This window comes from Sorex araneus, chromosome 2 (genome assembly GCF_027595985.1).
Source record: "Sorex araneus isolate mSorAra2 chromosome 2, mSorAra2.pri, whole genome shotgun sequence".
Taxonomy (NCBI): domain Eukaryota; kingdom Metazoa; phylum Chordata; class Mammalia; order Eulipotyphla; family Soricidae; genus Sorex; species Sorex araneus.
In genome coordinates this window covers 292,076,917-292,094,149 of record NC_073303.1, presented here as the reverse complement: position 1 = coordinate 292,094,149, position 17,233 = coordinate 292,076,917, and the positions used below count along the sequence as shown (strand labels likewise).

Here is a 17,233-nt window from a genome sequence, read left to right as displayed (position 1 = left end):
GAAAAGGCGCAGTGCCCCTGAAAGGTGTTTACCCCACGCAAGGGAGCCTGGTCTTCTGAATATTTGTTCTCCCACTTTAGGGAACAGTGCCAGGTTAAATCACTGGGTTTCAGCAGGGAACATTGGGTCACTTTCTCTCTGCTATGAAACGAGCAATGAACAGCAGGAGGAATAGGCCCCTCTGTGCAGAGGAGATAGAGGCAAGAAAAATCACGTTGCTTAGACATAACCAGTGCGAGTGTGCAGAGACCCGGGCCGCCATCTCTTCCGTCTCCCAGGAAGGCCTGCCAAGAGCTCTTATATAAGCTCCAGTGAGCTCATGTGTTTTCATGCGATCAGCAGCAGCTCCTGGGCTTCAGGGCCAGGGGTGAGGCTGGAGGAGGGAGCTCAGAAGATATTGTGTTCTTCCAAGGAGGGGGTGCTCTGGAAAGAAAACATGTTCCTGCTCTCGGGGAGGATGAAAACAACTTCCATCTCCCAGACAGGCACCATCAACTGGCAGGTCTCATGGCGGCCATCCCAGGAAAGGAGAAAGTGATACTGATTTGATGAGCCTAGTATGGAGGGGAACAGAGGGGGTTGGGTGGGAAAGGCCCCTCACAAGTCAAAGGCATTTAGAGGTGTGCTGGGAACCCAGAGGATAAAGCTTGTCCCCCTGATGTGGGAGAGGGCAGTGTGGGTGCTCCGTTAGGTCCCCAAGTCACACGCAGGGAATGAGACCTTCGCCTTCAGTGCTCACTGCCAACTGACGCTGTTCTTAAATAGGAAACTTGATTCATTTATGAACCGAATAGTCAGGCTGAATATTCTGGTACCTGCTGCCACTCATTTCACATCTGCTTCCTTTTTGTTTGGGAGCATCAAAGCTGGCAGGCTTTTGTAAGCAAACCAACCCACCGGCATATCGACCAGCTTATCCAGAGCCTCTGTAGTCAGCCTGGCAGACCCCAGCTCCACACAGAGCCAGGTGGCACCATCGCCGCTTCCTAACACTCTTTGCCTGCAGAATTCGCCATCACACCCCACTCAAGTAAGACGCTGCTTTCCCACCAAGCTTCCTGCACATAGTCTCAGGGGCTGAAGCACTTTCAGTTCAGTGAGGGGTGGGGGTGGGCGGGATCTGCCTTAGGTCTCAGCAGAAGATCCCTCCCACCGTGAGCTTCCTGGACAGCATGAGGTGGGACAATAGTCTGTTTTCCTATGGATGGATGATTCTGCAATGTTTGACCTGTTCAAAACTAGACTGTGCTTAACCTTTTTTTTTTTTTTTTCTCTTTTTGGGTCACACCCGGCGATGCACAGGGGTTACTCCTGGCTCATGCACTCAGGAATCACTCCTGGCGGTGCTCAGGAGACCATATGGGATGCTGGGAATCGAACCCAGGTTGGCTGCGTGCAAGGCAAACACCCTACCCGCTGTGCTATCATTCCAGCCCCTGTGCTTAACCTTTTTGTAGTCACCAAAACTTCACACAATTCTTACTTTAAGTATAAGGACATATTATTCTTGTTCAGGTTAAAAAAACAGTTGGGGAGCCAGAGTGATAGTACAGTGGGTAGGACCTTACCTGCGGCTGACCCGGGTTCAATCCCCACCATCCCATATGGTCCCCCAAACACCACCAGGAGCAATTCCTGAGTGCAGAGTCAGGAGTAACCCCTGAGCATTGCTGGGTGTGACCCAAAAAGAAAAAAAAGAGAAAAAAAATTAAAAAAACTTATGAGCGCATATGCTGCCTGAGCCCATGTGCTGCTTGTGCTCATGTGACCGAGCACATGTGTCGCCTGCATCTCCCCTCTTGAGATGTGTACTTTCATGCTTTCATACTTTTGCGTCTAAAGCTCAGTAATGTGTAGGGGCTTCCTCTACCCTTGGAGAAGCCTGCGTTCTCCCTTGAGCGCGTTATTCTTACTATTTCTTTCTCCCACTTATCCTTTCCTCCTTCCCTCAGAAACCTCTAAATAAAATCTATTTACTTCACACACACAAAAAAAAACCCAACAACTTATGTGTAGGGTTCCAAAGCAGTGCTTAGGGGGCCTGGGAGCCACACCTGGTGGTACTGGTCAGTAAGACAGGGCAGGCCAATGTGAGGGCCTGAGAGGTGAGACGCTGGGTCTCTGCCAGACCACTGGGGCTACATGGGTGGGGGGGTGAGGGGTGGGTTCAAAGCCAGTAAAATTTGAACCCTCTGACCACTGAGTTATCTCCACTGGGTCCCAGTTCAAGTAAATTGTTTTTGCTTTTAGGTCACACCACCCTGAACTCAGACTTATTCCTGGCTCCTGGTCGGGCTCAGGGACGGATGGGGAGCTGGGGGTTGAACTTGGGTTGGCCAAGTGCAAGGAAAAAACTCTACCCACTGTACTCTCTCCCCAGCCCCCTTCTTTTTTCTCTTTATGTTTTTTTTTTCCTCCCCAGATCAATCAGGAATGTTTTAAATGCAGCTAAGATCTTTCTTGGATTCCACCCAAAACATTCTCCTTGTAAGTGACAGAGGAATGTCCTGATGAGCTAGCAATCAGCAGAGAGGCGGGCATGCTCTGGGATGCCCCTCAATGCCAGGGAGGACCCCGTTCAGGACCAGGCACACGCCAGGCCTGAGCTCTACCCCTCTGAACCATATCCCTAGCCCCACTCCAATGGATTTTTTAAAAAGATACTTCAAAGCTCTGGTTTACTTTTAGGCACCAGCTATTACATTCTAGATAGTGCTGGCTATCTTACTTCATTTCACTCGCTTGTGATCCCTGCTCTATTACCATCCTTAACATTGGTTGGGTATTTGGCTATCACTACTCTGAGTACTGTCGTAGAGTAGAGGGGCCTTGGAGAAGGAACCTAAGAAGAGGGGAGGTGGGTAAGCTATACATGGACCTCAGGTCACCTCGGCTCCTTCTCAGGCTTCTCTGTGCCCAGACAGATGAAGGCTCCAGCTCTATGGATAAGGGAAGAGAAAGACTCAGATTGCCAATTTATGAAGGAAGTAAATAAAAGATTGGCTTTGGGGTTGTAAGTCCCCATTACCAGGCTGTGGCTCGGAACCCTGCAGACACAAACACGGCCCTGAAGGCAGCTTCAGGCACACCTGAATCCTGGACCTGCCCCTGTGAGATACGCCTCTTCTCTTTCCTGCTTTTTCAAGTGGGGAACTCTAGGACACCAACTTCAGAAGGTTCCTGTGAGGCTTAAAAGTGGTCATCCATGCAATGGTTTTCATGGCTTCATGGACATTCCTATTTTACCATGAACTCAACTTTAACTTTCAGAGGAAGAAAGATTTCTCAGTCCTATTTTTCTGTTTTGGACTACTGTCTTCACATGCATCTCTCTTGCCCAAATCAGTCTACCCAAGTATACATGGCTCTCTCTCTCTTTCTAGCTCATGAATCGGTATCTGATTGTGCTGACCTCTTGCTGAGTTGTTACTTCATTTCTGTGCTGCCTTTTCCTTTGTTATTGTCAATTTTTGACCCAGTGTCTAAGAAGTCGATTGCAAATTGTCCGATCTTTCTGTCCCAGTTGAAGTTCATATTTTTTGAATCATGAAACTGCCCTCCATGTGACCCAGAAAGCCCTTTGATGATCCATATTTAGCTGTATCCATCACTCAACAGATGTCTGGAGAGTTAAAGGCCCCCACGAGCTCCCTCTACATCCTGTGGTTTCAAGTTCCTGAGCTGTGAGCTAAAAAGCTTTCATCCCCTCTACTGCTTGCACACTGTTCCCCTACCTATCCCCGGGTAGAACAGATATTCCCTTTAGTCATTCATTCATTTAACATGTTACCTACTCCATGTCTGTTGCTGGGTTAGATGTTATCCTCTTTTCTTCCAAATTACATTTTCCTAATTTGATCCATTTAGACTCATCAGCTATGTTTCCTGATTATTTTCTTAGAATCTGCATCGAGCCTCCGATTAATGGTCTTTTTTATTTGCAGCATTTCTTGACCTCTGAAAGACTTGGAACTTAATTGCCAACTCTGGCGCCTTGCTATAATGCACTTGTCATTGCATCCACAGATTTCAGACGCTATCATGGACTCCTTTTAAGGGAATTTAGTTAGTAAATAAGGCTGTAGGGTTTTGTTGCCGCCCTGAAACATGGACATGAAATATCGAGTAATAGCAAGGGTACACACCCTGGAAAAGCAAGTGGCTACTTTCCAAAACTGAAATTTCCCTTTGGTTTTCTGTGTCCCTGGTTTCCCAGAGATACCCATAAGGATGCCTCTGTGCTGTTTGAGCTGCTGAATCTTCCTATTAGATAGTGTCTCTTGGCATCTGAAAGGCAGCCTGCCATTCTGTTCTCCTGGGTAACACAGATGGCCCAGCCCACGTTTCCCAGTAATGAGGATCACATGCAGAGTCTTCTTGCTGGAGGCTCCCTTCCACAACCCCAGCCCTTCCCATCTCTTCCCTTCCCTTGCCTTCCCCATATAGTCCAGTGACTATTGACCATGGCATTTCAATCTGAGAAGACTACTTGCTGCTGTCCCACTCTGTTCAGAGTTGAGCAGAAAATCTAGCGTATAAGCCATGGAAAATGAGACCTGTATAGCTAGAATTTGAAACATTGAGGATGAAGGGATGGCTGCCAAATTAATTACAAGGGTGAAGTTTTGAGTCCCAGCTGTTCATAGAGGATACTGAGTCGAAGTATCAGCAGGTTTTGAGGTTCTCCAGTATGAGTAGCATAATTAGATGACTATACTGAGACTGACCAGATAGGCGATCGATTTGCCAATGCCATTTAATCTTTCCCAGAATAACAGGGTTCAAAATCAATAAGAATGTTACAGGAGAAAATGCATAAATTTTGATGTAAGACAGATTCAGGAAAAGTCTTTGCTCTAACATTTACTGCATGGCCTTGGACAAAGAACGTCACTATTTGATGCACTAATCCCTTTAACTTTAAAATAAATACAACGCCCACATCATGGGCTGTTATGAACACTAAAAAGGAAAGTACACGAAAAGTCCTTGACAGTACCTTGTACTCAGTAAGCAATAAATGGAAATTTTCTTTCTTACCTCCCTTTCCTGTTTTATCTTTTATAGAAAGTTGAGAGATGTACTACAATAGAGTGGGACATCTGACTGAACCAACAACAATGGCCTTGTGAAATTCTATACAGTTCTACACTTGTTTGAGCTAAAATAAAACAAGATTTTTATTTGTCGCCTGGGCTTGTTTCTCTTTCTTTCTTTCTTTCTTTCTTTTTTTTTTGCTCTTGCACTTTGGATGTAGGTCTGGTATGTGTGACCAGGAGAATCGTTCTTCATTGCTAATATGGAGCCGAGCAGAAACAGAAAAATCTCTGTTGGTTTTAATACCACAACTCATTCCTTTAATTCTCAAAGCAACTAAGAATATACATCTACCAACACTAGCTATTTTCGAGGGTGCTGATGAAATCTGCCCAATCCTACTATGTGTAAGTGTGGTCTCACTGGTTAGTACCTACTCATTCATAATTTCCCTGGGGTGTATTCCAGGTTTCAAAAAACAAGGGATGCTAGAGCTGTTTAAAAGGCTGTTAGAGAACCACAGACTTAACATGGATGCTTCAAAAACCAGCTTTCATGGCCTATTGGACAAGGTAGGTCAATCACTGCCTTTTTCCTAAATGGAACAAATCAAGGCTCCTTCTATAAGAGTAAGTGGTCTTTCATTCATTTTCCCACAAGGCAGCTGTTTCCATATAAGTCTGTTTTCTGGAGCCTCACAGATGCAGTCTAACCCCTCTGTTTTCCTTAGTCCCTTCTCCACCCAGGGAAGCCTAGGTTCTTGATTCTTTTTTTTTTGGAGGTCACACCTGGTGATGCACAGGGGTCACTCCTGGCTCTGCGCTCAGGCACTACCCCTGGCAGTGCTCAGGGGACCATATGGGATGCTGGGAATCGAACCTCTGTCAGCCGTGTGCAAGGCAAATACCCTACGCACTGTGCTCTTGCTCCAGTCCCGGTCCTTGATTCTTATATGAAGACTTATAGATGGGAGGAATAAGAGGAATAAAACAATCACATAGAAAAAGCTAGAAAGAGCACCTTAGGAATCGAGACTGCTGGGAGACAGCACAAAGTGCTTGAGCACATGCACGCGTGCAGAGGCCTCAATGTCTGGCACCCGATGGGTCTCTCAAGCATTGCTAGGGTCACCCTCATAGCTCCCAGCACTGCTGGGCCTATGCAGCACTGGACTGAGCGTTACCAGGAGTTTGCTGAAGATTCCTTGTCCTAGAAAAGGAGTATTTTTTTAAATATAGTACTCCTAGTACTTTTTATAGTATTACAGAGGATGGTTACTTGCATGTTCTCATTTCCACTGAGGATAAAAATAAATGGTAGACTTGAGGCAGTGTTCTTAATCTACAGATGTTGGTGAGTAAGTAAAAGCATCTATGTTTTATAATGGATAAGACTTTTTATGTGTCTCCAAGATGGGGATCTAGTACCTGACCACAGAACTCTTTTGTCATGGAACATTTTATGGATGCTAGTATTTTGTGAAACCTATTTTAGGAAGTGATAGTATCATATATGCTGGAGGAACTTAACATTCTGACTGTTGGGTCCTGAAACTGGTGGTTCACAAACACAACACGGTTTCCTTCCTTTGAAGGTTGGTAGCATCTTCTTCCTTATCTCCACTATCTCCTCCCTTTTTATTAGTCTTTGGCACATTCCTGCCAGGGAGTGTTGATGTACAGACCTTGATATAGGGGATCTATGAGTCTATTTCTTCCCCATTCCATGAATCTATTTTATTATGGATTCAAACCGTGGTAGTGCTCTAAAGAAGGTATAGCCTAACTGGGACAGGAGATAACAGAGCGTTTGGCTAAGAGGAGGGGGGTTAGAGAGGGAAAAGTTGATGTAATTATTTTTGGCAGGAGTTGGAACCAAAGCAGCAGGAGAGAGTAAGTTTTAAGACTCCCTGGCAAAGTAACTTCCTAATCTGTCACTGAGTATGTGTAAAAAAGTGATTAGTGGGTCTCTATATTTATCATGATTACTCACAAATATGTAATTTACATAATATATACAGCACATTAAGTACTATGTCACCTTATATAATGTGCATATGTATAATGTATATGCATGTTATGTAATGCCAGTCTGGAGGCTCTTCCAGGATCTGCCAAGTATTTCCTAATTTATTTGGCAATTTTAACATATCTTTTCCATCTGTGAAAAGAACTCTCTTGAGAGGAGCTGGTCTCTGACCTGAAATATAATCATCGTACTAAGTCGCTCTTCATTCTCAATTCAGTGGAGGAAACCCACAAAGACCATACCACCGTAATGAGATGCAACTCCTAGCTCTTTCATTCAAGGGCAACACAATGTATTGAAGATCACTTGTATCCTCATTTTATTGCTAGTGGGGGCACATCTACTAGAAATGTGGGGGCAGGCGAGAACATGATTGTGCTGGGTCAGAATGAGACAAGAAATAGGATCTTGGAATCTCACTTGACAGTTTAATTATGTGACTTAGAGATACTCTAACCTGACTAAGACTTGCTTTTCTCAATATGAAGATGGGGGATAGTATTACCTTCTCTGCCAGCTTCAGAGATTACTGTGAAAAGCCTTATAATGAGATTCTCTGTAGGAAGAAACTACTGGCCTAGTAGTTAAGAGATGAGTTGCCAAGTTAAGCAACACTAGACATTACTAAGCTGTACTTGCAATTCCGCTCAAGTTCGTTATACTCTGTGATTCTAAGGAAGGTTTAGATCTACCTCTTAAGCAACCCTGTAAGTTCTATGCTCAAGAGCAGACAGGACCATCTCTTTTGTGTCATTTGACGTTGAAGAGACACTTGGAAATCTCTGAGAATTGGTCTTACCTGTTGATGGTGACATATCTCAACAATCTCAATCTTAGGGGATTAGGCCAGAAATATAATCAAGAACTTCTTGTAAATGTCTTAGAACCAGTGACCTCAACCAGGGGGCTGCTTTCGTTTTAGAATCAAGTGGCTTCCAAGACAGTACCTGTTGCCAATCTGGAGCTTGTTGGTCTCAGCACCAAGGATCACATCAGTGAGGATGGTTCTTCAAGGTGACCCAGTTCTCCCCTGCCCAGCAGGTTGCACTGTGAGGTCAGCAGGATATCCTAAATTTCCATACTAGGTGGTCCTAAGTGGCTACTTCATTCAGCGTTAGGATTAATTTGTACACAATCTTAATTTGCCCTTCCATGTTCCTCGTTGACCCAGTGCAAGGAGACAAAGGGGGGATGGAGGCCCAAGAAAGCAAAGGTGCAGAGGCGAATGTGTCTACCAAGAAAACAGACTTGCCCTTGGGAAAAGAGGATCATGCTGGCCCCAGCTGAATAAAGCCCTCTGAGCCCTGTCAGACCCCTCCGCTGAGTCCTGGCTGGCAGCACCTTGTAGAAGGCACCATTGTCTTCTTTGTGACTCTCCACCGAGGTCATCCCTGCAGTCAGGATATTTCCAGATTAAGAGGCTATGAGAATCATGATGAGGTGTCATGTGGACAGTTAGATTTGATCATCTGTCTAATGCCTTCGACCTCAGACTAATTTCTCACCCATCGAGGCCAGAGAGCATCATGAGGCCCTAGTTCTTCTCATGCCATCTTGCCCCATCCATCCGTAGGCTGCCCATTCATTCTTCCTTGGAAACCTGAATCCAAATGGGATAATTTCTCAGGTACTGGAAAAATCCCTATTTTGGAAGGTGTGGCTTCTTTCTTACTTGATTCTCTTTTTAGTGACACCTATTTCCAAGCCATATTAGCCAAGATACCAAGAACAAGTCCCTTAAATGTGCTGAGACACTCAGTTTTCTTATCTGATAAATGGGAGAGTACATCCTGCCCAGAACACCGTTCATTTTTTTAAAAAAATCCAGAATACATATTCTCAGTCTTTTTAGATAAGGAGCCACTTTCGTTTCCCTCAAATCTTGTGATTGCCATAAGGAAATAAGGAAATGAGTCTTGACACTGAAATGGGATGGGGGTTGGGGAGGCTAAGAAACTTTTTCTTTTTTCACTTTCTGTTCCTAGACTACATGTGGGTTTTTTTTTTCAACCAGGAAAAGTTCACCAGGAAATAAATATTTATATACATAAATATATATGCTACAAATATGTATACACAGACCAGCAGAAGGGCCTGCATGACATACTTTGGGAGAGGAAGGTGCAAAGAGGCAGGAGAGAACTACTTAATAGTTGGGCTCCTGGTCCCCTCAGCAAAGGCCCTTCTCTCCCATCTTGTCTGCCTTCAGGAATAGTCTGCCACCCGGGCTTCAAACTTATACAGGAAACACACTTCGGCTTGAAAAAGAAAGAAGCTGGGGGTGTTTTTTTTTTTCCTTCCCCTTTTACACAATATTATGACACCAATTTGAAAAATAGATCCCAGTTTTTCTGCTTTCCCTCCCAGGTGTTTGCAGAACTAAGAAAATAAATACCACATCTAAGGTGTGCCGCTCAGGCACGGCGGGGGGCTCTGGGAGCCGGGAGCCGCCACTGAACAAGCGCACAGTCCCCAGGAAAGCGCTTTGAGAGAATAACAAGCAGTGCCTCCCGACAGTGCAGAGAACCAAGAAGAAGAACCCAGCTCTCCACAGCCTTCCTGCCTCCTCGGCGAGTTCAGGGTGAAGTTGTCGCTCGAAAGACAACCACGACACCAACAACGTGTGCTCCAGGAGCCCTGCCAAGCACTGGGCTCAGAGAGTAGGAGGCGTCTTGTCTCTCCACAGAGGGAGCTTTGTGCAAGCTTGCTGGAACAGGAGCGCTTTCCCTGCGCCACATCCGATCTCACTGTTGGCAGGAAACCTCGCTCCCTGTGAGTGTCCGTGAAGAAAAGATGCAACTTGCAGTGTTGGTGAAAGAAAGGGGGGACTTCTCCTGAAGTCTCAGACGAGTCCACTCAGGAAGGCCTTCTGGGAAGGTGGAAGTGGCTGCAAGACCCCCCCCCCCCCCACGCCCTGGTGGGTACTGCATCCATTCAGAATGTCCTGTGGGCGTTGGTTGAGTTGGCGTGTACGCATTGTTGAAACAGACTATATGGCAGGTGAAGATTACTTCCTGAATGGTGTGTTGACTCCCACTGGTTAGAGAAGCGTGTGTGTATGTGTGTGTGTGTGTGTGTGTGGTGTGTCTCTGTGTGTGTGTGTGTGTGTGTGTGTGTGTGTGGTGTGTCTGTGTGAGTTTCTTGACTTCTTTCTTGGCGCATCAGGTGCTTGGCACTTTGTCTAGTCTTTGGAACGACTCTTCCTTCTCAGGGAGAAGAAGCTGCTCTTCTGAGGAGGCCCCATCATCATGGGCGCTTGGTTCTTGTGGGTAATTCTAATCTAAAAGCAAGAGGCAGAATTGAATTAGTGGGTGTGAATCCCAGGCAGCCAAGGGAGACGGAGTCTCAGAGAGAGAGAGAGAGAGAGAGAGAGAGAGAGAGAGAGAGAGAGAGAGAGAGAGAGAGAGAGAGAGAGGTCAGCGTTGGCTTGGAAGGATCCCTCAGCCACAGGACGGCTGACCTTGAACAGCTTTAAACTTGGCAACTGGATCCTGACTGGGCCTGGAGTTTGGCAACTGGAAGTCAGGCGGAAACACTGGGGGAGAGACAGGTGTGAGCTTCCCACGGGGTGATCAGCTCGCACCTGTCCTGTGTCCTTGCTATTTATAGACTCAGAATGTCACAGCCAGGGGAAGACCTCAGGGACCATCCCATTCAGCCTCTGCTGGGAGAAAGGAGTGGAGGCGCCGCTCTGTGAGGCCTTAGATTAGCTCAAGGTCACATGGAAAGGTTAGGAAACTAGAGCAGTTTTTCAGTGTTCTGCGCTCCGAGACTTCCGGCCATCCCTGCCCAGGAAGTGCAGAAATGTCAACGAGGATCTCCAAGCTGACCCAGAGGCTTTGGTCTGACCTCTGACCCAAGTAACACTATGTGGAGAATTTCCAAATGAGTCTATTCGATATTTCCTCTTTGAGTACCCTCCCAGGCCAACTTTCTTTCTTTTTTTTTTTTTTTTTTGCTTTTTGGGTCACACCCGGTGATGCTCAGGGGTTACTCCTGGCTCTGCACTCAGGAATTACCCCCTGGCGGTGCTCGGGGGACCATATGGGATGCTGGGATTTGAACTCGGGTTGGCCGCATACAAGGCAAACGCCATACTCGCTGTGCTATCACTCCAGCCCCCTAAACCAACTTTCTTTTGAAATCAATTTTTTAATGGTTGGTTTTATAAATTTTCTTTTTTTTTTCCCCTGCAGACTTTAAGTCAACTAGAAGTGAAAGACACTGACAGTCAATGATCATTTTGTTCTGTTTTTTGGGTCACACCCAACTGGCTCAGGGTTTACTCTGTGCTCAGGGATCATTCCTGGTGGGGTTCCAGGGACCATATGACATGCAGGAGATGAACAGGGTCAGCTGTGTGCAAGCCGAGTGCCTTACCCACCGTGCTAGCTTCCTAACCCCTTAATAATCATTTTTTGTTTTTTCCCCCTTTTTAAACTTATCCTTAGAGCATGGCTTCAGAGTACTTAATCCCTAGTTGAATGGAGCCTGGTGAGACTCACTTTAATCATCTGCATTATCAGCTTGTCAACAACATTTATCAAATCTGACACATGTTCAGAGAAAGAAGATGATGTGGGATAAGAGTCATTTAGCAGGTCAGAGAGACAGCACATGGGGTAAAATTTCATGCTCTGCATGCAGCTCCCCTGGTTTGACTGCCAGCACCACATGTTCTCCAAGCATCATGGCCCTGGTAATCACATGCATGGCAGCTCCTATGCATGGAACCACCACTTTTTTTTTTTGTTTTGTTTTTTGGGTTACAACCAGCAATGCACAGGGGTTACTTCTGGCTCTGCACGCAGGAATCACTTCTGGCGGTGCTCAGGGGACCACATGGGTTGCTGGGAATCGAACCCAGGTCGGCCACATGCAAGGCAAACGCCCTACTCGCTGTGCTATCGCTCCAGCCCCGGAACCACCATATTGGCTGAGAATCCAGGGGTACCCTAAGCACTGCTTGGGAGACCCCCTCCCCTGTCGAATAAGAATCATTAGAATTCAGAGATCTTGCATTGAGTTAATTTTAAAAAGTTTGTGTTTGTTTTTGGGCCATGCCTAGCAATACTCAGGGGTTACTCCTGGCTCTGCGGTCAGGAATTACTCCTGGCTGTGCTTGGGAGACCATATGGAATGTTAGGGATCGAATCTGGGTCGGCTGCATACAAGGCAAGCACCCAGCCTGCTGCATTACCGAGCCAGCCCCTCAAAGATCTTTCTTTCATTGAATCCTAGAACTCATATTCTTTTGCTGTCAGCCCTTGAACAATCATTTAACCTTCAAAACCAGTTCACACTGAACTATAAAACGAGGAAAACTTTGACAGAGGTTTTATAGGTTTATCGTTTTTCTCTCACAAAACCATAAAGATCAAGTGAAAGACTGCCAACAAAACCCCACTGTATACCGCAAAATGGAATGTAACAGTTCTCTAAATAATTCTCATCTTACATTGGCAGAGAAAGGGGTCTACTGAAAGAAACAGAATCTCTAAATTTATTCGCACTGGAAATGACAGGGCATTCCCAGAGAACAACAGAACCCTTGAGGACTTCGGTCAAGAAGACTGGATCAGTATGGTAGAAGCCAGTGATGTCAACTTTTTCACACCTGTGGACCAGCAATGGCCTGAAAACTGGCCATGGAAAATCACTCTGGTAAATGGCATAACCATTTTTCCAGACTTGCAAAAAATTCCTGGGAGCCAGCACTTGTCTTGTTGAAAACCATTAGTATATACAAGGTGGTATGGAAAACCACTAGTGGATCAGGGAGGTGGTAGGCTGGGACAGTACAGGATTTACATGTATGAGGCCCAGGGTTTAATCCCCTATCACTACAAAATAAATAAATAAATAAGGTAAGGTAAAGGATGTGGAGAACCTATAATATAGGAAAACTTATAATATTTGAAAAGAAATGAAGGAAATGTATATCTGAAAAGAGAAAGGGACTCCTTGGCTGGAGGGGTCACATATGAACACACTCCTTATAAGGCAAAGGAGGGGACATGAGGTCAAGATACAGGTGGCAGCTGGCATAGGTTTTATATGAGCAAATGGAGAACCATGATAACTGGAAATTGGTGAATGACACGATGAAAAAGAGCTTTAGGGAAATTATCTATTCACCAGTGTTGCTGAGGCAAGTTAGAATGGGGGAGAGGCTGATTAAGAGTACTATTGCAAGCCAGGCCTAAATGCGTTAGGCCCAGGGTTTGAAAAGAAAAAAATCTGTAGAGAATTAGCGTAGCCTGTGCAGTGGGAACTGAAAATGGGTCCTCTATTGGCTTCTACCAGCCTGGAGATCTGGGAAGAGAGTCCATCTGTTTGTAGTCATCAGAAGAGAAGAAATCCAAGAGTGTATCACGCACCATTCTGTGTTATGTGTCTGATGGGCATTACCGTCATTCCAGAATTCATGGGAGTGAGCACAGCCTGTCCCCCTGATAGCATTTATCTTTGCCAGGTCATCAAGCACTATCTGATGACAGTAATTGGTTTCACATTTCTTTGGGACAAGCCCCCTCTCAGCCCTGAGACTACATGAGCTATCTCCTACTCACTCCAGTTTTCCCTAAGCCAGAGCACTGTCTGCTCCGAGGGGGAATGTCAGCTCAGCTACACAACCTTGCAGGGGGATTGGCTGGCTTGGGAGGAGAGTGGCAGCTGGTGCACTGCCTACATTTCCTGCTGATGGAGTCCACTTTCTTGACATGATAGGAGACTCATGCTTCTCCTTTTCTGCCTCAAGCTGAGTTATTTATTTGCTTGTTAGCACCTTCAGAGCAAAGAAGAGGAAGCGAAACTCGGATCCCTCCCATTTTGTTTGTCAGCAATTTTGACAAATGTCTTGGTAGGGTAATGTGGAGATTGTGAAGTGGTTTGTGGACTATAAAACCACAGTTACTGAGAGCTAACTCTACATGTAACCAAGGACAATATGTCATGAGATCATATCCTCCTTTTGAGACAATCAGTTGTCAGTCTCTCTCCTCCTCACCCAAATGTAGGAGGGAGTAGTACGTTAAATCGCTGGGTAGCTGATTCATTTAATCCTGCTTTTTTCAACCGCAGATGGAAAAAGAAGAGCACTTCATATTTCTATAGTTAGAACCCAAACCCTTTTTGGTAATTGGGCAGGTCAGGCAATTAATTAAAGTCTTCATGATTGGCTTAAAACATTTCTTAATGTTTATAACATCTGGCAAGTGCTAAGGAAAGTAGTCCCACAGCTTTAGTTTTCTGCTTCTTAACAGGGAGAGCTGATACAGCTGACTCTCGTGTGACGGCTGGAAATTCATAAGACGGCTGCAGCACTACTTCCTATGAAATTCAGAGTCCAGTTTTAGATATCACCAATGCTGAGAGTTCACTTAATAGTGAGAGCCATTCACTATGCAAATAAATACATATTTATTACTTCAAGAGAAGCAATAAGAGCTGTCCCCCTCCCCGGGCAGCTGAGCCAGGCAAAACAGCCAATAGCCAGAAGGGTGGGCCCTTCTCAAGTGGTTTATGAAATGTCCAAGATTACCCAAATTTCAGCTGGAGAGAAGCAGGAAGGCACAAACTTGAAAGCGCTTATATTTTAAAATGTTCTTTTAGGAACTATGAGTGAGGCTGCCAAGTCCATAGCGGGCTTGAGCAGCCTTTCAGGCCTGAGAATTCTCTGCTTTATTAGGGTGTTTCCACCACCAGAGGCTCAAGAAACTACATAACCACACAGCTGGTTTTTGCCAAGGGTGGAAAAGCCTGGAATTTGTTGATAAACTGTGATTTTGTGTTAGGTGATTATTAGTTTTTAAAGTACGGTCCTTGCGGGTGGTTGGGGTGGTGGGGGAAAGAGAGAGAGAGAGAGAGAGAGAGAGAGAGAGAGAGAGAGAGAGAGAGAGAGAGAGAGAGAGAGAGAGAGAGAGAGAGAGAGAGAGAGAGAGAGAGAGAGAGAGAAAACAGTGGTCAGGGGGTGCTAGCTTTGCAGGAAGTCAACCTGGTTGATCTCTAGCATCGCATATGACCCCCATGCTCCATCAGGTGATCCCTGAGCACAGAGCTGGGAGTAAGTCCTGAACATGGCCAGTTGTGGCCCAAAGGAGAAAACAAACCAAAAAGAAACAACAAGCTCAATAGAATGTGGCCTCTACACCAGTAGCAACAGCATGTTCTAGAATCTTGTTGTAAAGACAAATTCTCAGGTATCTAGTCCTATTAAGTCAGAAACTCAGCAATCTGAGCTTTTAGAGGTCTTCCAGGTTATTTGGATGCATACTGAAATCTGAGAGTCATTGGATTAGATTGTGTTGAAATATTGAATGTAATCAAAGTAAAGTGAAAGTAAAGTGAAATTTATCAGTTACACAGGTGGGGTGGGGGGCTGGGGATGTGGGGGGCGGGGTGGAGCTATACTGTGATTCTTGGTGGTGGAATATGTGCACTGGTGAAGGGATGGGTGTTCGAGCATTGTATAACTGAGACTTAAACCTGAAACCTTTGTAACTTTCCACATGGTGATTCAATAAAAGAAAAGAAAAAGAAAAAAAAAGATTAAATAATCATAATCATTTTCAACTTTGAGAATCTTCTATTAACTAACTTATTCAGGTGTGGCCCCCGAACAAAACAAAAAACACCTAGAGGTAACCGCTATTAATTTTCAGGCATATATTTTTCAATATGTATATATTTATGCTTTTAATAAAGTTGATATTGACTTCTTAATGTGCTGTTTTCATTTGTCATTATCTTGCAAGCATTTTCAGCATTATTAAATATTCATTAGGCATGATTTTCAATGACTTAAACTTATTCCATTTGATGAATTCAGAGAACATCTTAAGCTCTTTCTCTAAACATTGAGCTTTTAAAGAATTTTCATGTTGCTTTTGCTGTTATGAATGATAGAGAAATCAACATTCTTATGTATCAGGTTGTTTGTATTCAATAACTTAAATTTTTTCTCAGAATAAATTTCTAGTACTAAACGATCCATGTGAAGAATTATGGTAAATTAATTGGATCATTGTATATTAATTTTTTTTTCTTTTTGGGTCACACCTGGTGATGCACAGGGGCTATTTCTGGCTTTGCACTCAGGAATTACTCCTGGCGGTGCTCAGGGGACCACCATATGGGATGCTGGGAATCGAACCTGGGTGAGCCGTGTGCAAGGCAAACGCCCTACCCTAGTGCTATCGCTCTAGGCCCTGTATATTAATATTTTTAAAGATCCTGATATACACTTGCCTCATTGAATGAGCTGACTTCACCTTACCTTTGCTAGCAAAAGAAGAGTGAGTCATCCTGGGCCAGGACTGTGGCTCAGTAGTATAGAACATGCCTCATACTCTTGAGACAACTGGTGTGATCATGGTACCACAAAACAAAACAAGAAAAAACAAAAGCCACCCTCCCTCCACCGAACACACCAACTCCCCATTTCTGGCCCAGCCTTGGGCAGTCACTCTCCCACTCCTAAATTGGGCTTATTTGATAAATGAAACATGACAATGGCGCTTTCATTATTTTTTTTAAAGATCATTTGATTCCTTTAAAAATTATTGTTATTATTATTATTATTTTTAAAATTAAAGCACCATGATTTTAGACACACTGTGACCCAGCACCCATCTCCCCACTAGTGTCTTCTTCCTGCCACCAGGGTTCCCAGGTTCCTTCACCCCTGGCTGCCACCCTGCCACCTTTTCAAGTTTGGTTGCTGAAGTGTCTGGATTTCTTGTTTTCAGTGTTGACTCTGTGGTTCGGATATTCAGCTGTACTGTTCCTATGGCCCCAATATACTTGGAGCCCCTTGATCCCTGTTTCCTGTTGCTTCCCATCTATCTCTTCTTCCCCCACTTACTTTCTTTCCTTCTCTGCCCTTCTCCTCTCTATACTCTGGGGCGAGTGGTCCAGGCATTCCCCTCTCTCAAACAATTGCATTCCCTCATCCAGTTAGTCTATACATCAAGTATAAGTTTCTCAATATTTTTATTAGAAATTCTCCTCCTGCACTTCATTTTAATTTGTGATAGGAAAAATCATACCATAGCTTTACTAGCGTGTAGCCTTCTGTAAATTCTCTGTTTGCTACTGCATGATTAGCTTTTTTTCTCTGCCAGTTTCCAGGAACGGTTTATACATAATGGTTATTAATCTGCTATTT

The 17,233-nt window shown here is 44.7% G+C and overlaps 1 protein-coding gene across 5 annotated transcripts in view; it reads right to left on the bottom strand.

Annotated features, from left to right (window-relative positions):
- DGKG (diacylglycerol kinase gamma) overlaps nt 1–17,233 on the bottom strand; it is a 242,530-nt gene that overhangs the window by 4,462 nt on the left and 220,835 nt on the right. For 3 of the 5 annotated variants that reach the window (XM_055126218.1, XM_055126217.1, XM_055126220.1), the window contains one exon: nt 4,739–10,345. In XM_055126218.1, coding sequence (XP_054982193.1) covers nt 10,247–10,345 — 99 coding nt within the window. In that variant the 3' untranslated portion in view covers nt 4,739–10,246. Of the gene's footprint in view, nt 1–4,738; nt 10,346–17,233 lie in introns of those variants that run through there. The other 2 variants (XR_008628503.1, XR_008628504.1) reach the window with 1 other exon arrangement.